The sequence below is a fragment of the Babesia bovis genome, chromosome 1 (genome assembly GCF_000165395.2).
Source record: "Babesia bovis T2Bo chromosome 1, whole genome shotgun sequence".
Taxonomy (NCBI): domain Eukaryota; phylum Apicomplexa; class Aconoidasida; order Piroplasmida; family Babesiidae; genus Babesia; species Babesia bovis.
Window position 1 is genome coordinate 1,152,175 of NC_067396.1, and position 25,222 is coordinate 1,177,396.

The 25,222-nt window shown below is 42.4% G+C and overlaps 10 protein-coding genes across 10 annotated transcripts; 4 read left to right on the forward strand and 6 right to left on the reverse strand.

Annotated features, from left to right (window-relative positions):
* The first annotated feature begins 858 nt into the window (after window positions 1-858).
* On the forward strand, window positions 859-2,061 carry BBOV_I000780 (ELMO/CED-12 family protein). Its single transcript, XM_001608690.2, has 4 exons — window positions 859-1,130; window positions 1,166-1,366; window positions 1,424-1,864; window positions 1,901-2,061. Exons 1-4 carry the CDS (start codon window positions 885-887, stop codon window positions 2,054-2,056), a joined length of 1,044 nt encoding a protein of 347 aa, XP_001608740.2. The 5' UTR covers window positions 859-884; the 3' UTR covers window positions 2,057-2,061.
* A 122-nt stretch (window positions 2,062-2,183) lies between these two features.
* On the reverse strand, window positions 2,184-4,135 carry BBOV_I000790 (uncharacterized protein). Its single transcript, XM_001608691.2, has one exon. The coding sequence runs from the start codon at window positions 4,073-4,075 to the stop codon at window positions 2,264-2,266; it is 1,812 nt and encodes a 603-aa protein (XP_001608741.1). The 5' UTR covers window positions 4,076-4,135; the 3' UTR covers window positions 2,184-2,263.
* A 224-nt stretch (window positions 4,136-4,359) lies between these two features.
* BBOV_I000800 (uncharacterized protein) lies at window positions 4,360-6,145 on the reverse strand. The gene is made up of 4 exons (XM_001608692.2): window positions 6,062-6,145; window positions 4,928-5,974; window positions 4,803-4,892; window positions 4,360-4,766 (listed from the first exon to the last, which is right to left on the reverse strand). The coding sequence occupies exons 2-4, from the start codon at window positions 5,816-5,818 to the stop codon at window positions 4,383-4,385; spliced, it is 1,365 nt and encodes a 454-aa protein (XP_001608742.1). The 5' UTR covers window positions 5,819-5,974; window positions 6,062-6,145; the 3' UTR covers window positions 4,360-4,382.
* Window positions 6,146-6,492: 347 nt separating this feature from the next.
* Window positions 6,493-8,759, forward strand: BBOV_I000810 (uncharacterized protein). The gene has a single exon (XM_001608693.2). The coding sequence runs from the start codon at window positions 6,715-6,717 to the stop codon at window positions 8,734-8,736; it is 2,022 nt and encodes a 673-aa protein (XP_001608743.1). The 5' UTR covers window positions 6,493-6,714; the 3' UTR covers window positions 8,737-8,759.
* A 9-nt stretch (window positions 8,760-8,768) lies between these two features.
* On the reverse strand, window positions 8,769-10,293 carry BBOV_I000820 (kelch repeat domain containing protein). The gene is made up of 10 exons (XM_051767353.1): window positions 10,177-10,293; window positions 10,065-10,139; window positions 9,848-10,027; window positions 9,690-9,814; window positions 9,550-9,655; window positions 9,397-9,514; window positions 9,210-9,362; window positions 9,071-9,174; window positions 8,921-9,034; window positions 8,769-8,887 (listed from the first exon to the last, which is right to left on the reverse strand). Exons 1-10 carry the CDS (start codon window positions 10,283-10,285, stop codon window positions 8,772-8,774), a joined length of 1,200 nt encoding a protein of 399 aa, XP_051622947.1. The 5' UTR covers window positions 10,286-10,293; the 3' UTR covers window positions 8,769-8,771.
* A 310-nt stretch (window positions 10,294-10,603) lies between these two features.
* Window positions 10,604-12,424, forward strand: BBOV_I000830 (uncharacterized protein). The gene is made up of 5 exons (XM_001608695.2): window positions 10,604-10,761; window positions 10,844-11,492; window positions 11,528-11,751; window positions 11,786-12,285; window positions 12,321-12,424. The coding sequence occupies exons 1-5, from the start codon at window positions 10,672-10,674 to the stop codon at window positions 12,421-12,423; spliced, it is 1,566 nt and encodes a 521-aa protein (XP_001608745.1). The 5' UTR covers window positions 10,604-10,671; the 3' UTR covers window position 12,424.
* BBOV_I000840 (uncharacterized protein) lies at window positions 12,425-13,448 on the reverse strand. Its single transcript, XM_001608696.2, has 10 exons — window positions 13,279-13,448; window positions 13,152-13,175; window positions 13,060-13,115; window positions 13,005-13,021; window positions 12,890-12,967; window positions 12,805-12,854; window positions 12,738-12,768; window positions 12,627-12,702; window positions 12,502-12,591; window positions 12,425-12,467 (listed from the first exon to the last, which is right to left on the reverse strand). Exons 1-10 carry the CDS (start codon window positions 13,361-13,363, stop codon window positions 12,426-12,428), a joined length of 549 nt encoding a protein of 182 aa, XP_001608746.1. The 5' UTR covers window positions 13,364-13,448; the 3' UTR covers window position 12,425.
* Window positions 13,449-13,905: 457 nt separating this feature from the next.
* On the reverse strand, window positions 13,906-14,835 carry BBOV_I000850 (uncharacterized protein). The gene is made up of 4 exons (XM_001608697.2): window positions 14,566-14,835; window positions 14,371-14,531; window positions 14,231-14,331; window positions 13,906-14,196 (listed from the first exon to the last, which is right to left on the reverse strand). Exons 1-4 carry the CDS (start codon window positions 14,825-14,827, stop codon window positions 13,923-13,925), a joined length of 798 nt encoding a protein of 265 aa, XP_001608747.1. The 5' UTR covers window positions 14,828-14,835; the 3' UTR covers window positions 13,906-13,922.
* A 119-nt stretch (window positions 14,836-14,954) lies between these two features.
* Window positions 14,955-16,657, reverse strand: BBOV_I000860 (Hexokinase family protein). The gene is made up of 2 exons (XM_001608698.2): window positions 16,554-16,657; window positions 14,955-16,487 (listed from the first exon to the last, which is right to left on the reverse strand). The coding sequence occupies exons 1-2, from the start codon at window positions 16,555-16,557 to the stop codon at window positions 15,031-15,033; spliced, it is 1,461 nt and encodes a 486-aa protein (XP_001608748.2). The 5' UTR covers window positions 16,558-16,657; the 3' UTR covers window positions 14,955-15,030.
* Window positions 16,658-17,390: 733 nt separating this feature from the next.
* Window positions 17,391-25,218, forward strand: BBOV_I000870 (DnaJ-like protein subfamily C member). Its single transcript, XM_001608699.2, has one exon. It carries the CDS (start codon window positions 17,443-17,445, stop codon window positions 25,186-25,188), a length of 7,746 nt encoding a protein of 2,581 aa, XP_001608749.1. The 5' UTR covers window positions 17,391-17,442; the 3' UTR covers window positions 25,189-25,218.
* Window positions 25,219-25,222: the final 4 nt, after the last annotated feature.

Consider the following 25,222-nt stretch of genomic DNA (forward strand, 5'->3'; position numbering starts at 1 on the left):
CCATGAGTAGACACACATGTAGTATACCAGATATCTATATATCTCGGAATGTATGCGGCATTAGTTCCATGTAGTCGAAATTACATATAGGAAATCATTCCTTTTAAGACTTTTTGGATAGGGTCGGTTACCCCGGCAACAGAAACCAAAAGAATAAAGTTGTTTTATACTATTCGTGCGCTATATCATGGAATGTCTTTTACTATAGTGATACGGTCTATACATTTCCTGGTTACCCTGTTGTATTATACCCAGTCATTGCTATAGGGAAGGCAGTATCATTTCCATTGTTGATAGCCATCCGATGCAATCTGAAGCAATGTTAAACATGCTAACGAAGATGTATAGAATAAATGCCATAACCAAAGTGGCTCTGTAGTGACACCTTCATATGCGTTGTTTGTGAGAAGGTATCCACCAGAGAATGCATATCAACTTGTTGTAGCGCCTATATCAATGAAAGCCAAGTACTAATCTGTAATAGTACTTCCTGAAGGATGCCAGGAATTAATTCGTGATGGCAGGGTATCATAAACCAAAACGACATTACAATGGGTTGCACAAAAAATGTGTAATGAATATTTACATTGACTGAAATACACAATTTCATTACAAAAATATAGAAATACAAGTAAGCAACGAGAGAGTATAGCAATTTATTCCATCACTGATAATACAAGGTATCACTAAACACAGTGCACAGGAATCCAGTAATTTAACACCCCAAATAGGAGTTATGTGCCCTCATTTTATATGTGTTTCATAGAAATAATAGAAATGAATTTACCAGTAAATGTTATATATACACACCCAACGCAGAATAGCAATGTGAGGGATGCAATGCCCATGTAGAACATGCGACAAATGAATCCATATAAAAAAAAATGTTATCACAATCAGCCTCGTATTTGACCAAAATGGTCAACCATAAGCACCTTTTCAAATGGTTGCAAAAATGGTTTTCCAAGATAGCTTGCATATCATACGCACAGAGCATTATACTAGGATATGGCCCTTACGATTACATTAAAGCAGCCGTTGGTGTTTTGCCGAGTCCAGTAGATAAATCCACTAACCTGCAAACATTGGTGGATTTCGAATGCTTCTGTAACGAGACCCTAGGGGAAGCGGTAGGTTATAGGTCCTCTACGCTCATTGATATCAGAAAATGGCCAGCCTTCTAGGAGAAGAAATTATCATAGACGACGTAACTGAAGTATTAATGAAGGAATTGAGTATACAACCCAATTACCGAAATAGTCTTGTTGATGTCATCAAACAAATGAACCGCAAGAACCTAGCGGTCAAGCAAATATTTAATGTAGCAAACATACCAGTCTCAGAAGACGACCCAGTCCATTGCAAGGTATGTCATAGGGGCTGACCCTATTAGCCTAGTCTATACATATACATCACTGTGTAGTTACTCTACGATATATGGGAAGCATTGGACGATCGCAGCATTCCAGAATCATTCCAAGTAACCAAATCAATCAACAAGGAAGATGAAAATATCTCCAGTTGGGGTGATTTGGGATTCCAGACGCCGTTGTCAGATTTCAGAATGACGGGACTTTTAGGACTAAAGTGTCTGCACTACCTGGCCGTGGAACATGAGGCAATGGCTAGAGAAGCATTGAAACTATCGCTTAAACTAGAAGCATGGTTCCCATTTGCTATTACAAGTATTAACGTAACATCATGGATTATGGAGGATATCAAGGATAATAACGTGGCAATTTTCTTCTACGACGATGAAAGTAGCCCTATAGACACTGTCTTGACTTTGCATGTACTATACTTCTTTAGTTTTGTGGAATATTGGCAGGACCACGCATTAAATACTGTTTTCGAGTTTAAAACGGTAGGTACCCAGAAGTGCACAAAATATGTAACGTAGGTGTCCACCAACTTCCGAACTTATATACTAGAACAAATTGATAATAACATTGAAGCTGTGCTAGATGACCCGAATTGGGATAATAATGGAAATCATGGATCTAAGCTCTTGAAGGAAGTAGTCAAGAAACTAATGTCCGAAACTGGTCAATCTTAATTTATGTATATAACTTTTTGTATAGCAATTCTATATTAAGCGGGATTGCGCAATTCCAGGCTGTAGATCAACCTAGGTGATAGTGCTACAGTAACTATAGTCACAGCTACCAACATATAGACCTCAGATTTCTGGGTCATGGCATACTACTTAAGTGAATATAGTGCCTGCAAAAGCAAGATATTGTGTTTATATTAACCAAGTCCATCAAACGACCTTCAAGGGTCTTATGTATTTAGAAGCAGGATTGCCAACCAAAAGCTCATTTGCCCGCCGGACATGAGCATTTATAATAAAACGCATACAAGCCCTATGGGTGTACATGAGGCTATTGGGAGCATTGAAGTTGCTACCCGGAGTTGAAAAAGGACCCAACCAGTTGTTGAACAGCTGTTCAATCAACCTGTCCTTGGGAGGGACCACAGTCCTACTATACGGAATGATACCCTTGTCCTCTAGTATAGAGACATCATGATTCAAGGACCAATCAGTACAAGCGGTATCCAAAGGTGAGCGTAAATCAGATTTCAGCAATGTTATACCAGCAAGCTTCCTCATGACCATAAACAAATCATTGGAACTACCAAGACCTTTAGTAGCCAACAACATGCGGCAGTTTACCTGCTCATCCTGAAATCCCTTGTCCATGTAACGTTTGTCAATCTTGAAGCAAACGGTATCAGAGTAGACCAGGCTGTTATACCTCACGCTGAACACGACATCCAGGGGATCGTAACATAAAGCACAAGTCATCCTTGTGATATCACTAAAGTGAGCCACGAAAGGCGTCTCATCCATGAATCGCGATATGTTGAAACACGCCTTATGCGATGTTTCAATGAGGAACGACATAGAGCAAGCAACTCCGATGGCCCCAATGGCAACCTGCTGCGCCATTGGAGGTGGGAATTCCGAGCAGTCAGTCATGGTCCCCCAGGACCACAAACAATGGTTGCCGTCTATTTTAACATGGCCAGTGTCCATTTCATCGGGGCTTTCGTCTATATCGCCACTGTCCGTATCCATTGGGGCATCCGATTTCGTAGATACCAAAGCTTTCCTTGGTAACAGTAACCCCCTAAGCCACTGGATATTAACCGATTGTGAATCTTCAACAGAAAGTAATAGCGCATGCATACGTTGTAATGTAAACAGTTCACGTTGACCACCGCGCATAAAGTTTGTTGAATCCGGGTTGGCCACCCACTCGTCAACAGCTGACCACAGCACATCACGGCGCTTGTCGTCATGCAATAGTGCATGACGATGACGAACTTCATTTGAACTGAATCGTAAACCACACATAGTACACTGCGCACTTCTGCCCTCAAAGAGACTCATTATAACCTGAGGAGCTACCACATTCGATACCTTGCCAGTTTGCTTCCACATGCTAGAAGACATCTCAATGTTCATCTCCAAATTGTTGTCAAAGGCATTCGTGTCCTGCAGCTTCTGCGCAAGGATAAGCAAAACGGCAATATCATTATAAGTCAACGGACCCACGTAACCTTCCGTGCCATTAGGGCCTATAGGTATACGTCTCGACATAACAGACGTAGCATAGGATCTGTTGTCCATGTCAATCAAACTGAACATGTCATCTAAATTACCAAGCAATGGAGGATGCCTCACATGCGGAGCTGATACTGCAGCGTCAATATCCAAGTGGTTCTTAATATTCCGCAGCTCATTTTGTCGGGAGAAGTACTTAATACCCTCCTCTACAGGGTTATAAGGAATTGAGCTTGATTCATCGTCATCGCCCTCTAAAGGTGATATGCGCATACGCCTTAAAGCGACCTCCACCAAAGCTTTACGGGCATCTCGGTCCTCTGAACTGTATTGCGGTATTGGCTCTTGAGAAGGGTAGCTGGAACCAAGGAACCCATCCCCTTGGTCACCAGAACCAATGGCTACAGTGCCGCAATTGGTAAACTTGGATAATGCATCGGAAAGTTTAGCACGTTTAGTCATATACAGACTACTGGAAATAGGAGCACTGCCATGTTGAGCCATAGTAACACCATGTCGTATTTCTTAGTGACCGATATACATTATCCTGCGATATAAGAGAGCACCTGGGTACGGGTACACTATATAAATACACGAATCAAGGTCGACGTGACCTGTCGATAAACTTTATACCTGCACATTAAAATGGTATAACACAAAAATATATTATAAACCACTAATGTGTTGTTTTCAACCGAAGGCTAGGGTACAACCGAGGTAATACCAACACACCTGTGACGCACAGCCTTCCTCATAAAATATAAATATAGTATTAAGCATAAGTACCATGAGAAACCGATATGTGTGTCGTCTAATGTTGTTCTTCCAGGAAGTCAATGAACTCATTGGCCAAGGAGCGGGCGCCTTTCAATACCACCGGGTTAGCCAACTCAGATGGAGGTTCTATACCCAGCATGCTCTCCAAAAGCTTGATAATGTCGTCCTTACGATGACTGCCCGCACGGTCATGAGCATAATACTGCTCTATCATCTTCCCAACCGTATCCTTGTCTATGAACTCACTCTTCTTCATGAGTAGCCTCTGATTAGATGCGATAAGCTCCTCGTTCTTCTGCACTAACTGTGTCTTCACAGTATTGGCAGTCAGAAGTGATTCCGTTAACCGCTTGATTTCCCTGCGTTTCTCTTCAAGCTGCTCCTCCAGGGAACCCAAGGTCTCTTGGAGTGCCTTGACCTATACCATGGATGTGTCCATACCACAAAAACCAACCTGCTGCTCAAGCGCATCTGCTTTAGATGCTTGTATAATAGATGCATTGTGAATGGATGACAGCTTCTCTAGCCTGCGATCGTGATCTGCCTAAGTAAAGTTAATTTGTTACACAAGCAACCCACCTGAATCTTAGAAATATAGGTAATTAAACGCATGTATTCACCAGGGTTTTCCTCGACTGGTCCATCGGTTATACTGGGTTGTGGAGTTGTACCGTAAAATAACAGTGGCTCCGTATGCTTGATTGCTTCCAAGAGGACATTAGACCCAGCAAGAAGGCGTGGCTCGTCAATGTTCAAAACACGCGCTAAAATGCCCATAGTATGTAACGAACGCTCCAACCATGATAATATACGCTCGGTGTGATCCTTATGAACACTGTGGCAATCAAGCCAACTTGAAGGACGCTCCATAGGCTGGACAAACATGGTGTATCCAGTGGCATCCCTGACCCTAGACTCAATTTCTTTCCAAAGGAATTCCAGCATCTCACACATTTTGTAGAGCAAATGCAAACGTGAAGATATAGCAATTGATGAACCGGTGTTGCCGGCGTTGTGAACTGAGCTTTCCTTGGCTACCAAGCCAGTGTCATTGCCACTATATGGTACAGGGCTCTTGTGAGTTGTAGTAAACGATACCGGAGGATTGCTGACGGATTGCCGTCCGCTTTCATTCATATCGGATCCGTAATACGATATAAGTTTGTTAGTAAAATCACCTAATATGCCACTGCTATCGTCATTTGAAACGTTGCCCAAAGATTGAATCATCCACTCACGTTGTTCAGCGGCCTCCAAAGGGCAGTAGCTGCCCGCAGCATCTGCCGCCGACGTAGCGGCGGCAGGAGATACCCTGCTTGCGGTAGCATGCCCACCATCTGGAGGCAACGATCCTGCATCCCTTGGATAACGATGAGTGTCATCATCCTCCTCAGAATCGGTATACAGGTACTGCTTGAAGTTGTTAATCTCATTCACCGCCTTGCGGAGGTTAAACCAAGTGGAGCGCATCGTGTTGACTTGAATGCAGTCAATACCGCTCCGCAAGTAGCATTCATATAAAGCGTCTTCTAAAAAGCACCCGATAATATAGACCAACAAGGAACCGATGTCACTATAACTCAACCTTGCAGTATATGTCACTGTCCAGAAGTGCTGATATCACCCCTACGGTTTATGCGATCACAGATTAGTTACTCAACACGTGTTCAAGCACCCATCAATAGATACATCTGTTGTAATCTAGTAACATACCATAGCGTAAATAACGCATCCAGGGACTTGCAAATGTTGTAGATAGAGCTATACAGTCCAGTTTACATAACAAACACAATCCAATCGACAATAACAGTGTGCAACATTACAACCACTGGGTACAGAGATATGCCATTTAATGCATAATTAGGCTTTTATTTCCTTAAAATTATAACGAATTGCAATTTGTAATTGCTATATTAGCTAAATGTGTACCTGCAGAACCAGACACATGTCTACATCATCACCACAAATTGATGTGTAAACTTATTTACCAGAAAAACACCCTGGTACAACCTTGAAAAGAAATAACAATACTCAGGTAACTCATAAATCATTAGTAATCCACATTCCTGCCTCTGGTCCCCATACAACACATTTTAAAAGCGTATTTATAACCACTATTCATTGATATATCTTCCAGGACTTATCCTACACAATGTATATCAATAATGATTGACATATGTCAGGTACATAGATTCCCCAAAGGGATGTACACCTGGATTCTATCGCATATGCTATGCACATCGCGCTGTAAGCCTTCTTCGGGAATTGGCCAATTACAGGACTATTAAAGGCAGTACTCTATATCGTAATCCAACAACATTCGGTAAAGCCTACTGGAGTATGTATTTTGAGTCATCGTACCGAAGATGAAGGATACTAACGATCAACATGCTATGGATATTGATGCCATGGACGACGATCCAGTGGTCTGCGAGTTTGATGTCTTTCTAAACAACACTGTTATGCAGGACCTATTAAGTAGCGTTGTTGAACCGCCGAGTACACTGTCAGTAGTTAAAGAACTCTGTAGCAAGCCTTTTGGCGATTTGTTCCTATTCCAGTATCCACTGGAATTGGCCACTTCAGATGAAGTTAACGGGTCAGACGAAGTTCATATACACGACAGAATTGCCAAAAGCTCGAATGCAACTGATATGTTAACCATCTCGGAATTATCAGTGGGTATCGAGTCGCGCCGCGAAGTAGTTGACGAGCGTATGTATGGCGTGTCGTCAATAGTTAAAAAAAGCAAGCGAAGCAGCTGCCCACACTTCAAGATAGTATACGATATAGGACCAATACAAGACGAAGATGTTAAGATACTGTCAGGCAGGAAAAGTTCCAGATCATCGAGCCCGTACCTCCGTTGCGAACCTTCAGACCCAGCGAACGCTATAGGATTCCTGGAGTTAAATGCACCTGCCCAGCCATACAAAAGGAATATCTTGAAGCTCAGGTCAGAGATTGTCACAGGAGATCATGTTTGCGACTGTCTAGGAGTACTGGTAGTAGAGGAAACTGATCAGGGTATAGTTAGGTCGTTACATATCGTCCCAGTTAGGGGTGTTATACAACTGCGACCTAAAGTCAAGCCTGGCAACCGCCAATTCGTTAACTTTGACGACACGCTGACAAGTCTGTTTCAAAATAGAAACTTGCAGTGGAGAGATATCCATAACATTAACGGCATCGACTCACCACAATCCCGAGAGATTGTGCAGATACTAACCCAAAGGTACAGGACCCTGCAGAACATTGCAAGGTCGCCCATATTCTTCTACGATGAGCCCTCGCTCTACATAAACGCCGTGTGCTTCGCACAGGAATATGGAAAGTACCATGAAGAATGGCACTGCAGCCTGGAGTCAGATGTAGACGGATACCGGCATTCAATGAACCCAGCATTTAAATACCGAGGCAAGACCATTGTTTACAGGGAAATGCAAAAGAATACACCAAATATCCGCTTCATGAGCAACCTGGATATTGAAACCCAATTGAAGCTGTTGCTAACGTTGCGTAACATTGATTCGTTCTACTCACTCAAAAAGGATGTAGTATATAACGAAAGCGTGACTGATGACCGATTAATAGAAATATTGCAGGAATTTGCAACAAATATCGACGGAAATTGGATATTGGCATCTGACCATGCGATACCGAACTACACCATCGAGGACGACTACGATAACGAGGATCGCGCGTATCTAGTGGTTTGCCGCGATGTTATCCTGGGTCTGTTCTATCGCGACGTGGTCATGAGGGACTTGCTACAAAAGGGTGCCTACGGCCACGTAACCATGGAGGCAGTGCATAGCCTCACCGGCCTGCCAGTACCCATGGTACACGAAATGTTATCGCAAGTAGCACAACAACATGGCAAACTTTGGACACTAAAATTAAAGCGAGACCAAGATTTCTACACGAACTACAATTCATTAATGAAGACTTATCAGGCATACTGGCCTAACCGCTTGCACGAATGTATGAAACAGATCAAGACACTACGAGAGACACAGAGCTCAGTGGTATCACAGATTATATACCGCTATATCCTGAAGTCAGCCATAACAACGGCATTGAACAATCGCGTGTACTCAGCCGAACAGATTTCCCAAGAGCTTACGGCAATAGGATACTCAATAGATTCAGCACCACTTTTCGAGTCATTGCTACAGCAAGTGGCAATACCGTTCCTCAAGGGTGATACCAAAATGTGGGTGCTAAAGAAAAGCTGCGCTACGCTAAACTCACTAAAGCCAACCTCTGCAGGACAGAGTATCGCACCCATGCGACGTTTGAAAACTGAAGCGGTACGTCGCATGCTAACCGATTCATCCCTGCCGGAGTTTTTAAAACGCCGACTAGCGATGATGCCGTCATCATGATTACTGAACCACAGTTCAATATGAATTACATACATTCACATTTCAGTATGAGTTGGAGTATCCGGTGGCCCCTGGGTACCCTGAAGAGATATGCTACAGTCGTAGCCAGTGAATCCCGTATTGCAACGGCATGAAACACCCAAGCACGATCCTGATAATAGTTATGTTGGCCTATTTAAGTTACCTCTACCGAGACACGTGTGGTCCGGGTCAGTGCACGGCTGTAATTCTACGAGCTGGTATGAGTCGTCAAAGGCCTTCTTGTCCAGCTTTGATCCGCCATACAAAACAAAGGTGTCTGTAGTTAATAAATCACTCAAAAAGTGCAACTCACCGTTGACAAATGCCAAAGCGGCATATGCCCTTCCACTGGGATTGATACCCGATGTTGGTATGATGTACCATCTAGAAGACGTAGTGTCGAAGCGCCATAAATCACTGATAGCGATCTATGCAGCATAATCACAGCTTACCTGTAGCATCTAGTGGATGCATATCCAAAGTCACACCCCCCGAAGTAAAATATACTCCTCCCTAAACTAAGAGAGCTCATGCCCTCTGATGGAGGAGGGACAACCGGAGAGTCTACTTGCGACCACTTCAAGTCACCCAAGTCAAAGGTCCACCTGGAACTATTGTTTCAACACAGAATCTACCCACATGTCATCGTGACTGCTGCCACCATAAGAATATCCACCATGGAGATAGAGCTTGCCATCCACTAACTGCATAGAAGCACATTCCTTCGGCGATGGGTTAATACCCCCCTTACTAGAATCTATAGTGTCTCAATTACACAAGTGGTATACCAACCGGTACTAAGCAACTTGAATGATGCAACAATCTCCTGGCTATAAGGTTCAGTTGTTGTTTTCGTGGATATTGTAATCTCATGCAAATCATTGAGATATATGCCATCCTGGAATGTGTCACACAAATGAATTAGAACCCACATCGTTGTATCCACCAAATATATAAATGCGATTAACGCCGTCAGTACAGCTAGCATGCCCACTCCTGGGCAGAAATTTATTAACTCCTTGAGGATATACATGAGTCCACTTGTTATTTATGACATCTACGCTATATGACACAAATACATAATACATACCGTATTGACTAATAGTACCTAAAGTGCCATTCTGGTTATACCCTCCTATGAGATATAAAGTGGAGCCTATTTTAGTCAAAGTAGCTCCAGCTCTAGGAGCTGGGACATTCCCAACAGATGGCAAGGTCACCCATTGCTTCCTCCATGGGTCAAACCGCTTCAGGTCACTACTGAATGTACCTATCAGTTGTCATTACATAATGTCACAAATCCAAACCTTCTGACTCTCCCCCGAATGTATAGAGCAAAGATTCGGAAAATGTATACGCGAATTTATGGTACTTAGGTGTGTCTGCGCAAGCATAAGACAAAAATAACTAAATGTGTACCTTCCTTAGCTGGAGCCAATACCTTCCATCTTGCAGCATCGGTGTACCGGAGCCACAACGCCAGCCAAATAAACACACCTACACATAACGGAATGCATTTTATTAGCATATTAAAACTGCTTTACATAATTAGGTACTTTGTTATACAGGTAAATGTTACGACACCATATGGGTTAATCAACAACATGTCGATACCATAGGAAGCAATATATTAAATTATTAGAATAAAAAAAAACATTATCCACAAAGCATCTCAAGTCAGCTATATTAAGAATAATCACTGATTGAAGTACCACCAAGTCACGTGACTCTAGATTGCAGGGCAGTACACATCATAATTAGACTTACCTTACGGTATATACATTTAGTGATATGTTAATCCCTATTATATACAATAAAACTGCTGGATTCCTAAGTGTCTACTGGGTGTTACAGGCTATATAAAGTAACTAGGTACACTATATATATCGAGGAATCTCGTATCGCAATAGAGCTATGAGATGTGGCACCTGGTGTAAGTGGCTGTTTATAGTTCTATGTAGAACCCTGATTAAACATGCTAGGGCACTTTCTGGAGCGAAGAAGGTATGTCTATCACATAGTCTAGTGCTATCCTCATAGCAACACGTGCTAATAACGCTAGTATCTTGTTCACCTGATGCTGTAGCATTCTTTCGATGGAGCCATTCTGTCGCCACAAAGCGAAGACCTGGTATCGCGGTTGAGTACTGCTACAAATGGGTCCTGCAAGCTGTTTACAAGCATCGGTGCTCGCAGTCCGAAACAGAGAAGGGAGCTTTGGAATAGTTTTAATTTGGACCACAAGCAGCCCTCTACTCTACACGGCCCATTAAAACCCCGATGCGACCTGTGGGAAGTCAATGAGCCAGAGCAGTGTACGTTAGTATTGGATCTTGACATATGTTCGTTGTCCGATGACCTGGAAGGCAAATATGATAGGCGTAAGATCCTGAAACTATTACAGCGCTCAAATGCGGTGCTATTACATGTAAACGCTGAAGATATTGAATTCACCGCCAGTTCATTTCGATTGAATCGTAATTTCAGAAATATACTTAAAGAATTATTAAATTTACAAGCCCGAGGTAATTCACCAAAGGTATACATATTTCTACCATCGCTAAAAGATGTTAAAAAGGATCATACCTCTAAGGACATTGAAGCATGGGATCATTTTAAAAAGTACCTATTAGAACACACCAAAGGCACCACCCAAATCGAGTTTAAAACCCATCAAGATGAGGCAGAGGTATACAGGGTAATAGCCAAAATGGCTCCAATAACTAATACCAAAGGTAGTTCATAGATAAAAGGCACTAATGACCCTCAGATGTGGCCAAGGCCATTTCCATGGCTGTTGAATCGGCAAGTAAAATTACAAACAGTACTGCAGTACGACTTCGTGATGCCTGTTTCAATTCACATAGAAAGATACTTAAGCACCGATTGGCAAATGTATACCGTGGAACAAGGCAACCCGACTTTGGGGAATACATAGAAGCCTCTATGTTGGATGCAACCCTGGCCTTGTACCTCCGAACCATGGATCTAGATGTAAGTGTTGCTCATGGGTAAACATAATGTACAGGCCGATGAAATAATTAAGGCACTACTAGACCAAGAGTATAAGCAAGTGTCACTATTCGCTGGTGACGCATACCTACGCATGGTTATGATATCAGCAGGTGAAGCTAAAAGCAAATTACGCAAGGAGTTGGGTGATAATCCAAAACAAGATACAAACGCACTAATGGAATCCATTTTGACGGAATACGATCAACAGTTAAGTGAGGCGTTCAAGTCACTGTCTAGTAAATTGGAGCCACCTCAATGGGTCATGAAAACCGTAGATGAAGTTCGTACACAATTGAAGCAACAACTAGAGTCTATAGTAGCAGTTCATAATGGACTGCCCAGTCCAGTATACAGTAACCAAGAACGCATGTTAGAAGATAACCATATGAAAAACAAGAAAGATAGAGGCATAAGCATGATGCTATTCATCTCATGTATGCTTCGAGAGCATGGATACGGTAATCGGCAGGGATACATCAATTATCAATTGGGTCCCGTGATATTCACACTAGGGTAAGGTATATACTATACACATTAAAATCATACAGTTACGCCAATGATCGAGATGTTGCTGAAAACAAGCCGGGAACAGGTCTACTCACACCTGCTTTCAGAATACAACCACGAATCCACTTCAATATTAAGTTGTAGCATTATATTCTAGCTGCAATCACCATGCCATTATCATGGTCCACCTGGAACTAATAAAGCAATCTAATGACAACTTACACTGCCATTTAATGGAGTCGGTAGCATTTTAGCCGAAGTACTTATAGATTCTAAATTCACCGGAGGCCAGAATGCACAGCAACGTTGTTCCTGTATAAATATACATGCATATGTAACTAACATACGAAGCTGCGCTTCTCTTCCTCTGTGAACCACTTGAAGGTCTGCAGAGCTTCACACGGGCCCTTATACCCCTGGCCCCTGGACACATTTTAAAGTAAACCACAATCACATACCAGCACGAACCGTCACTTTTAGGAGTCCAACCTGTTTAGTTATTGTACTACGTAATGTCGACCGTACCTTCTGGACACGGATGTGTATAGTCCCGCTTGTAATTCACAGTGCCGCAGCTGTTTATCGTTGGTAATTTAGATTGGTGACGTACCTCCCGTGATCAGCCGTTAGCTCCGCAGTTTCCTTCTCAATTCGCTTGTCTATCTTCTTATACTCAGCTTCATCAATGCTATGACAACATATAAATGTAGTAATCTCTACCCAACCGTTTCATCTTCTCAATCTGTAAAATAGTATAGTGGTCATAAAACAACAACATACCACTTCAGCACTGGTAGGCATCATCAAACTCTCCTGTTTAATGTTTTTAGCGATATCTGATAGTAATGCAAATGAATCACAGCGCTCCTAACCTTTGAAGAGATCTAGCTGCGTATCTGAAAATATATTAAGACAACTGATGTAATAGAAAACATCGGTGATATAAAGTAACTGGTATCACAGATAGAATAACGTTTACCGCAGAAGCAATTCACTTACCTGTATAGTTCTTCCGAATACGTGCTCCTTTTGCGATGTGCGATATCAATACCAAGATAGTGACCACATTAGTGTAATGCAACATCCTTGATGATAAGGCATTAACACATACACCACGTGCTTAAATCCATCTTCATTAAGGTTTCCATAGGAATATATTGTATAATGAAGTAAATGTGCAAGTTAGAAAGTAAGTTCTAGCGGACTTACACAGTAGTGTGTGTACGACCCAATATAGTAGCATCTATATCTACGGTCTCATCGATGTAATGATATAATCAGTGTGAATAAAAACATAAATGTGTAGTATATACCTATAGCATCATGTGTTATCTAAGCTTATGGCGTATCTATAGTATCCATCATTCAATGCGCGCATGATGTCGTTCTGAATGTAACATCTATAAACCATTCTTGCGCTGTGTTTTATTTATATGTAACGATATGTGATACTTGAAGCCTGTATGTAGTTACACTAGGGGATACGTCATCCCGGTATCAGTACTGTAACTCCGGAATGTAACAACACAGTAATAAGTGATAAAAGTATATTAGAATTATGTGTGTACTGTGATCTAATCTAACGAGTACATCATCAATAATGTGACACAAATTAGGCATTATGCCCAAATGCAGCACCGTAGCTAGGCACTCGCTTCTAGCTTCAGCTGCAGAAGCTTCTCCTGTAGCCTCTTTTTGTCAACGAACTTGCGATATCTAGCAGTATACCACTTTGGGTGTGCCCGGCGAGCTAACCGGTGGTTACTCCGGGTATGGAGTACATCAGCAACCGTGAGATTACGCACCAAAGATGCGCTTTCATTCACATGAGGAAATGGATTTGTAGAAGTTTCTTGAGTAGGTGCGACGCTACGCCAGGATTGGGCGTCACGAACTACAGCATACAAACGTCTGAATCTATAACACATATACACAACGTAGAACCACCAACCTCATTCCTTCATCCTGTTTGTATTTCAGGTCTATCAAAGGTGCTGAAAGTGAATTCATATCCTTAACTACATCGGATATATGCTTCGATTCAACCTGATGCTGCAAAAAAAATGTTATACATACCAAAAATGAACTAACCTGTCCATTAAAATCCATACCTATCCCACTGAAACTCTTGCAATAGCTTGGATCTAGCACTTGGTAAATGTAGTTGCGAATGTAAGGGTCATTCGCACAAGAAGCAGGTTGGAAGTATCTATATACATTGCGGCGATATGCACTAACAATAGTACCCAGCCCTATAGCAAATGATGAACGTGTAAAAGAACTTACTTTCCAAAGGAAATGCCAATTTGGCGTCACGATGGTACTGCGTTGCAGGCGGCAGCTTCTCCTTAGGGGACAGAGTGTCAGCCGCCCAGCTAGGAAGCTTCACATCCTCTATCAATGAAGGAACCTTTAAAGGACCCCAAGAAGGACGAAATAGCTCATTAGTGCAGTGATGATAAAGACCGCGCTTCCTTCGACGACCAAAGGGTGTCAACGCGCGACCACTTACCGCAAACAGTATGCCGCGGTGACCACCCCTAGGCATTATATAGCTAAAACTAAAAAGGAAATTATAATAATAGCAACAGTTATCGGGTGTGTGTAATATTTTTTTGTCTGTACCCGCATACAAAAAATTATGTTGTTTTTAACACATAACCATGGTTTTTGGTCCTCCTAATAATATTTTGAAGTAATTTTTACTTTCTTTTTTTAACAAAAAATGAACATATAGAATCCAGTGTGTACTCAGTCCTCCGCCATCATGGCAGCAGCAATCGCAGCACCCTTGCCTGATCCATCATCACAGGCATACATCACAACTGATCCTATAAGGTCAGACCTGCTGACCTTCTCAAGGTAGTAAGCAAGCCTGTCCCTGTACCACTGGTTCTTAACATACAGTGATCCATCAACAGCACACGTGGTCTTGTTGGTGACATAAGACCTCGTCTTGCGAGCAGTAGCAGTGATGGCAGCAGCAGCAAGACCAGCAGACCTTGAGAATGCAGCCTCACAGATTCTCCTAAGACCTGCCAAATGGTGATGCTCCAATACAGCATCCCAGTTCTCCTTAACGATCTCCTTAGCCTTCTCAAAGGTTTCAGACTGGTCGTTTAATATCTCAGCTGCATCAATAGAAGTGAAAGTGCCAATGTTCCACATTTTAGCGGGTGCTTTCTCGCGTAGATATAGAAGCATGTTCCTCCTAATGATGTCACCAAGGTAGGCTCCAGCAATGAGCTTCTCCATCATACCCCTGCCACTGTTGGACGTGTACCAATCAATCTCAAAGTCCACTGGAGTAGTAGGTAACAGCTTGTCGAAGTTACCACACTCAATGTTGACAACCTTACCAATGTAACCGTAGTGAAGGTAATCATGCTCAACATAACATATATTGAAACCAGTACCAAGAATGAGACCCATACGGCATTCAGGGTAACCAGGAGGCTTCTGATAAGCAACTGACATAAGAGTTCCTACAGTGTCGTTGAGAATAATGGACACCCTGGCGTTAACATGGTTGCGCTTGAAGGCCTCGTCCATAAGCATACCAATGTCACGACCCTCAACCTGCTCAGTTGTGTCACGACCAGTCTCAAAACCCTTAGTCCAGTCAAGAAGAATGGCATTGCGCCTTGATAACATAGTGCACGGGAATGAAAAGGTAAAGCCAACAGGGTAAATATGACCGGGATCTGATACATCACCAGCCTCTTCCATAAGATTGCCAATGTTCTTCGCAAAATGGTCGAAAAGCTCAGTAGCAGTTGCAGTACGGTCAAGCAAACCCTTTGGTCGAAGGGCAGTGGCATGCCTCAAACTAAATGTTGACTGCATTCTCTCCATAGTACCAGTACCAGTAACATTGATACGGACGGCTCTCAAGTTAGATCCACCGAAATCTATAGCATAGTAACAACCCTTCTCATTACCAGTTGGCAAATGAGTAATATAGGAATCTAACATCTTGAAGCTACACTCATTAGGTAACCATAAGTTACGGTGCCTTCTGTGAGCCATAAGACCGTTAACCAACTCAGCATAAAATGCCTGAGCGACATCCTTAAGGTACCTAATTGGTATATCGAGCTGGCCAATGATTTGGTCAAGTCTGACTGCTTCATCACAATCCAGCACTTGAGTAACCTTGTACGGTACCTCCACGGCTTCCGCAGCCTGACGAATAACAGATATTTCACCTATCATTGTATGAGTCTATAATATTAACGATTGATGAGTGTGGCACAAATTAGGTCAATACATACCCATTGCCAGAAGGAACTAGGAGGTGCTGTAGGTCGTATGTAGGGGCAAAATAAATGCTCGACGAAGATAAGTGACTACTGCACTTTTATAAAATTGTGGTATTTTCAGTTTTTATTTAAGTAATGCTGCAGTCACACTGGTTGTTCTAGGTATGTATAGTATCGCTGTCTCATAGATCATGCGCCCAGAGGTGTGTAAGAGTACGCATTCCCGTACAATCCAGAGTCTCAGTGTGATATGTCACATTATTAGAAGGCTATTCTTAATGCGTATTATTCGACAAAGATCTTTGCCAGAAACAGCGTCGACTGCGCATTGGTAAGGTACAACCCTGAATCAATGCATATAGGAGTACAATCAGTGATCCATGCGTTTGCCGATGTATTAACAATTATTACATGCACTTTTACAACTACCGGGATTCTATTCTGCGGCCATATCTACTACCTGGATTCCAGTACTATCTGGAGTGTATATACGTACATGTATTCCAAAGCGTATCGTTTGTAGTAGCATATAATATGGTATTCTATATTATGCCAAAGGTTATTTGCTGGCAAATGCTCTTGATCGTGGTATATAATGTGTTCTTCCGTCTCATGCCAATTGTCGACGCACAGCGTCAAGTTGTGCGGTCAATCAATTGATACTATGTTTATTCATACACACCTCATTGATCTAACAGATGTCTAGCATAATGTAGTGCCAATTCGGTATACTCGGTCCCCTCTAGGTGTATTACACCTTGTCGGTGAAAATGCGCAGCACATCTCCAGAGCGCGTTGAAAAGAGCTTTAGATAGTGATATGCATAAGACATCTAACTTAACGTGTTCTATTCATGTAAATGTGACCACCGCTTGAGCCCCTAGGTAATAGTTTTAACAACATGGTCCAAAGGGAACGTAATCATATATATCCCCGGGATCCAGGGCCATCTAGAAAGTATGTAATAGACAACCTAACCGGTTATAATGCAAACGACCCGTGGCTACGCTTTTTAAAGCGTGAACCTGGTTACCAGAAGGCCCTTGGCATAGCACAAATGGTCGGTGGAGTCTACCGTATGGATAGCGACCCTGATACCTATATCGTATACTCTAACACAGAAAACTGCCGACAGGTTGATATGCTCTTCTTTCAATGCAACTGTCCCAGTCAACGTATTACCTGCTCACACCTGTTGGCAGCAGCAATGTCCAACAGCATTGGCACGGACTACATCGCCAAGGTTGTTATAATGAATCAAATTGACCGAAGGCTGTTCGGTATATTGCAACGTGGTGATGGTATACCCAATTTCTGCGTACCTCGACATGTTGCCAAGTCCTTTAAATACCTCGAACCAAATGCAGACAATACCCGAATATTACTAGAGATGCTAATTGGTATGGTATACCGGCTTATGCTGATGGACTATGCAGGATCGGGTACTGCAAATAACCGCACTACGGAACGTATTGAGTCAACCAGGGAATATCTTGACGACACCAGTCTTTGGTCACAATTGAGCAATGCAAGTAAAGATAGAACTGCCAATATGCACCAGAGTTTAACTAACTCCAAATGCGACTTTGCCCAATATGCTGTGGATTACTTTAACGAAGGATCAGGTGATTATTATGACAGCGATGACAGTTACTTCCACGAAGGTGACGGCGTTCCGTCCGTCTCGTTGCACTTTTCAGTTGCACGCTTGTTCAATCGTTTGTCATATTACGTATCGAGTGTTGGCAATCTGCTAAGGCCTGAATCTAAACTTGCATTGCGTGATGCTGTAAGAATTATACTTCCAGGAGCTTATCACATACTACGTGACGAATATCACATGCATTGGTTGTTGCCTAATGACCTGGCTCATCTAGAACAAATGTTGAAGTATCTTTTAAAGTCATATGAAAAACAAAGTGTAACAACCATAGATGGCTATTCGCTAGCGTTGGACTGCATAGAGCCAATGCGTCAACGTGCTGCTTCATTCAGTATCTCCATGCCAGACATACGTGAGGCGTTGCGATTGGAGCTCATGGGACTACCTATGATGTCAAACGTATACGCAGATGTAAATTGGTACGGACGCTATCAACACAGTCTAGGATCGATGGTTGAATTTTTACAAACATACGAACTTAATTTAAATATGGACATGACGTTTGTAACCCTGGGCAACCAATTGATCATCAAGGTGCCCCCAATATCGAGTTTCGATAATCCTTGGGATGCCCTAACGGCAATGGTTGCTGCTGTAGAAGAAAATGACCCTAGAGTGTTCAGCGGATGTGGTATTACATTATTAGCGTTAGTCAAACAAATATCACTCTTGCCCCCGTTATGCCAACTTAAAAAGGCCATATCACATATCTTCGATCCCGGGAATAATGGAGCTAAGTTCATTGCTAGTTGTTTAATCCATATTCCAAAGAATGTTGTAGTTGCCTTTTTCAACGCATACATCAAGGAAACTGTTGTTTTGGCCAGTGAGGCATTTTGTGCCATTGTAATCGAGTTGTGCGAGCGTGTTTTACTAGGAAGCGCACCCACATCTGTCAAAGATAGTTTATACCTGCTGGGTATTCACTTCAACTTGGATGTGGATGATGCTTGGTCGCAAGCTGCGTCCTCATTTGAACGACGGCAAAGGCAGCAACGCATACTCGCGTTAAGTACTGATGCAGTGATACCCACTGAGTCAAACTCTCAGAAGCAGCAGTGTATACCCGATTTGCCCATGGAATCTGTAGTGGACGAACCATTTAGGTGTGATGTAAATAGTCTTGTGGAGAAACCTGCCCACGAACCAGTGTCACCACCTGATGTTGATAGGGTAGTATTATCCCCTGAAGAAGTCAGTACAAACATGGATATTGACTATGGGTATACATCTCCAGTAATTGGAAATGCAATTGATACTTCTAGTAATACAGCAGTAAGCAGTATGCAATTAGACCAGGGAAAGGCATTGATAGATGCAATTCGCTTATATACATTTGGTTACGGTATACTGGAACATTTAAATCCCGAAGCTTCCGCAATTGTCAATAACCAACGGAAACAACTTGAACGTTCTGTCCGCCGTCTCAGTGAAGATCTGTATAGCTCCAGGTGCCATTTACACCTGGAACTTATACAAAATGCTGACGATAATAAGTACAACTGCCCGTTGCCTGAAATCGGTTTTGTATTAGACCGTAGTGGTATAGTAGTAATCAATAATGAATGTGGATTTACCGATAGCGATGTCAAGGCACTATGTGACATTGGATCCAGTAGCAAGACTAATAGTTCTCGTGATCTTATAGGTCAATTTGGATTAGGATTTAAGTCGGTGTTTCTAGTAACACATACTCCCTGTGTATTTTCCAACGGATTCCATTTCAACTTCTCAAGCAACCCCAATCTCCAAAACAACGTCATGTACCTAATGCCACACTGGGTTGACGTAGGCACTGATTCAAACCCAGTGTCATATATACAACAACGTCTATCACCACAGGGAAGTAATATCTTTGGATCCTACGTACAAGACTTTACCATGCGTCATGGTAATATGCCTGGTACTTTTATATTCCTCCCTTTTGACAAGGGTATTGAACCATATGATTTCTACGCCTCTGAGTTCCGTCGCATGGAATGCCATTACTTATGCTTTCTCAGAAATTTGCAAAGGATCAGCTTTATCATTTGCGAAGGTACCGGCGAGTTGATCACATTCCAACGTGTATGCGCATCTACGGTTCACGAAGTTTCAACACCAGGTGATTGGTCTAAAGAATTGCATTATGAAGTGGGAAATAGATATGAATCAAGCAGGTACACTGAAATCGAACTTGTTAAGTCCAGTGGTACCCTGAACCAAGTTATCAGCCGTCACACTTCCAGCTTCCTGCTATGTTGTCACGCGTTTAGTGATAGAGTACCGGATGCCTATTCTATAAACAAGAAACAACAAAATGTAGTTACTATTGGTATACCGCTGAATATAGTGGATCAATGCAGTTACCAAGTGCACAACGTGCTACCTGTCAGAGACTACGGCCTCGGATTCTTGGTCAGTGCAAAGTTTAACCTATCAGTCAGCCGTAACGCAGTATTGGTTGATGACGCATGGAATATCCAGTTGATGGATTGCGTAGCTATATCTTTCGTGGCTAGTGTACTGTTTGCCTCTAATATGGCAATGTCAGCTCCACATTGGTACTACAGCACAGTTAGGTGCATACCCGGAAAACATGGTGCCCGCGATTGTTTTGCCAGATGTTGTAATTTAATACAACAGTTGTTACAACGGGTTCCTTGGGTACTAACGGCTTCTGGCAATAACAGGACAGTGCCATCTGCGACTGTTGCAGTACCAAATATGCCTTATCAGTCAATACAGGGACTGTATCTTGTTGATACAGTTCGTTCTATAATTGAGCCCACGTTACTGGAGAAGTTCTGCGGATGCTATTATGCATTGGTTAATATTGGGAGCAATGACATATACGATAATTTGGTAGAAATTGGTGTAAATGATGTCCTGGACCCTGGATTCATAGCTCTTCTACTGGCGCAGCTGTCGAATGCTGTTGAGCGTAGTTTACCCATAAATAAACAGGAATCTATGCTACGTAAGTTCTTTTCTGGCATTGGTTCATTACTATCACTTCTGGCTCGTTTGCTCCAGACTAGTGACCTGGATCAAATTAAACAATGTCTGTTGCTACCGAATTCATGCGGCTACCTAATGCCAATCGATACTAATACAGTGTATGTGCGTGGCCCTTATATATTGGGCCTTAACAAGCTACCATTCGTTGTATGCAGATCCATATTCGAAAATAAGCTAGGACTCCAAGGATATGAACATCGCATAGCGGCAGTACTTGAACAGTTGGGAGCTACTGAATTGACTCCTGATAATCTCTATCAAGCTCTGATATTAAAGTTAGCTGCTTGTCTGAAATACGGCAACAAGGTTTCATTGAAGTCTGTAATAGAAAATGGAAGAATCCTGCTACATTTGATTTCAATGCACCTTGATGATTTGGAAAAATTAACACCCGATGAAAAAAATGAAATAAGTTCAATCTCAGTCGTATGTTCAGACGGGTCACTATCCACCTTGCATGATATCGGATTGAAGTTTTGTCCAGGTGACAATAGCCCCTACGCAGATGCATACCCTGATCTCCAAAATTACTACAACAATGCACGCCGTCTGTTAAGCAAGTCAACACTACGTATCAAGTACTTATCTGACCAATATCTAGAAGGTTTGGACAATAATACAACCAGCGGGCCTTCACTAATCCAATTCAGAGATGCTATCAACAGACTGGGGGTATACAGCTTCTTGACATACCGTAGGCGTGGTGTGACCTATGATGCACCTGAAGTAACATGCCCATACTACAGTAAAGCACTGGAACTAAGTGCACAGGAACGTGGTGATATAGAAAATGGAACTTCTGAAATAACAGACTGGTACACCCCCGATATGTCTCAGTTGGCTAGTAGCCTGTTGTGCGGAACTATTAAAAGTGGCCATGACTGCATCACTGTTTGCATATACCAAGTGATGGAATTGGAATTCACACTATACCCCCAATGCTACGCTGTTACATCCAATTCCGTAGTATTGGGCCACTCCGTAGCGTACTATCAATGTCGACTTGTGCCATGGGTACCTTATGTAACTACAGCACTGGGAAATGCTATATCTGTAACTCCAATAGCTGTAGAAGACGATATAGGTATATCATGCCCGTTGTTAATCCATCAGGATCCAGTGGTTTCGCACCTATTCCTAAAACCAACTGGTAATGCGTGCATCCTGGATGTTATCGAATACATCGCACAAGAGTTGAGTACTGCTCACGAGACGCCATTACGCACAAGTCAAATGATAGATGAACTATCCAGGCCCATTTACCATCGGATAAGAAAGTGCTTCTCTCCAGTGGCACTTGATGCAATAACAAAGTATCCCAACAGTGTTATATCCATTCTAGGAGACCTGTATAAACAGTTACTAGACCGCATCGAGTCTAGCGAGCTTCCATTGAACATAGTTGTCGAAAGGTTTTCCTCAAAAAGGCTTATTGTGGTTTGCCAGTTGCCATTAGCTCCCGGATGTAAATTCACGGCACTATCATCTGGAAGTGATCAGCTTTATATACGTGACTCCATAGTGAAGTCACCTACTACGCCCCCTTTATCCCAACTCTACGCGCAATTGCCAAAGCTTGAATTTCTTTGGAGTGCTATCGGCGTTAGCGAATACCTTAGTGTAAGCGCTACCCTGGGTATACTGGAGTCATTACCCAAAAGGACTATTGCTGTAGAACACATTTATACAGCCATATGTTGCGTTTTACACTTGAGGCATATCCTGGATGAAACTGAATTTAAAAACGTTCTATGGTCCCGTAGGTGTATTCCAGTGACATCACATCGAGATTCGGTATTTCTGGAATTCAAAGGTGATCATGTGTTATCCCATGCATCGAATATAACAGATGGTAACCATTGCCTGATGGCACCTGAATGTGGTCTGCTGACCATAAAAACTGAAGAGTCATGGAACCTGGTAAATACAAGCTCAATAATGGATAATGGAAAACTTCATCTAGCTGCAGCAATTTCTGAACTTCCAAATACACGGGTTATTGCAGAATATGTATCATCATGTTTTGGCGGAGCCACTATTCACGAAGCATGGTCTAGAATTCTTAACTTATTAGGGGCAATTGATCTGGCGGATCGTTGCTCCATTATACCCGTTGTTGACATTACCGATGCTAATAGAGATACAGGTCACTATGTGCTGTGTATGTTGTTACCATACATACACTACTACATAAAGCATAAATTGGGCACCAATTATGTTGACTGGTACCGCCAAGCGGTGTCAATGTTATTGCGTCTGGAGGTCTATATTGTCCAAGAACTTGACGCAGCATATGCTGTACATCTTGGTGATACGAATTTAAGTGGTGACATGGGTCCTAGGGACAGTGTACTCCACACCAGCCCGTGCGGTGAAGTTTGTCTATACGCTATCGGCTCCTGTATCCAGGAAGTGCAATTTGACACCAAGATCCCTAAGCCAGACCGTTGTGGTTTTCCGGGAACGCTATCTTCACAGTTCTTTGTTAACATTGCTAGCATCTTTCACCCCGGAGGTATTGGATCTATGAGTTCAATAGCTACCCCTAATGAACAAGTGCGCTTCTTTGGGGCCGTCCTTGCTACAATATACGACATGCTGCTATCGGAACCTAAAAGCAGAGTTGATCTATTTGTAAGTTCATTCAACAGAGGTAGCACTGTAGAATGTCTCTGCCTGGATGAGTCGACATGGAATTTCATACCGAAGGTAACTGAACATAGTGACCACGATGTACCTATGTCTACGGGTATAGAAAATGGATTATCTAGCATGGAATTGGATAAGCATGTGCCTCTGGATGACCTATCTATACAGCAAGGTTGCACAAGTTCTAAAATGGCTTCTTGCCCAGAGGATATGCCATTATTAAAAGCATCATGCCAACATACCGTTTCTGCAAAGGGAGCATACGGAAATCATATACCTTCCGGAAGCAGGTGCCTAGATAATGTAGTGGATCCTTTGGTTGCTCTGTGGATATATAGAACTAAAATGCCTGCTTCCAGTAGCACTAACGAGTTATACACCCATTCTCCAGCGTTACCGCCAACGAAGGATACAACTGATGCCTATTCACCCATGGAATATAGCAGTATATCACCGGATGCATCAATTTTGGATGATATGAATCCACAAGTAATCGAGGATACATGTGGACTAAATGACGAAGAAAACGCCCTCCAGAGGCGAGTTATGTCACTGCATGAACACAAGAGTCTAGTCTCCAAGACAACAGAGGCTAATACTACATGGATGAAATCATTGACAGAAGTAGGTATCGATGAAATAAAAGATCAAGATCCCTATTCGCATATGACTAAAGATGTCTCTGAAAAAGTTCAAATAATGGAAACCAAGAAGTTTGACCCCGATGTACCAAACAGCGGCAAGTTAGCTCCAGGGAATCTCATATTATATCACGGTAATAGGGAATATCGGAAACAAATGACAAGACCATTGAGCTACATGCTGGCAATAAGCGATGAATTGTCGTCACTCGTATCGAGCGTATCCCTAGTAGAATGTATCGATGTCATGAAGCATGTAGATACCAACCAAATTGTAGATAGGATGAAGCAATATATGCATGGTGATACAAATGAACGCAATATAGCCGTAGGCTACCTAGGTGAACAATATATATACGAGTTTCTAAAGTCAGTACTCGCTGAAGAAATCGCAGATAACAAGATTACGTTACGTTGGCTCAACGGTAATGATGAAAGTGGTCAGCCGTACGATATCCACGTACGTAACCGTAATGGCGAGGAAACATTTATCGAAGTCAAGAGCAGTTGCAGTGCCGTAAAAGACAATTTTGAAATGAGTTATAAGGAATGGAATTTCACACAACAAATGGGAGCGCGTTATGAAATCTTTCGAGTTACGGGTGTTGGACAACAATGTGTACAGCTATCACGATTGGTAAACCCCTATTCATTGTGGCGAGCAGGACGGCTTCGTTTCTGCCTTAGGCTGTAAAAGAAATAATAGAATGTGATTTTAAATAATTACG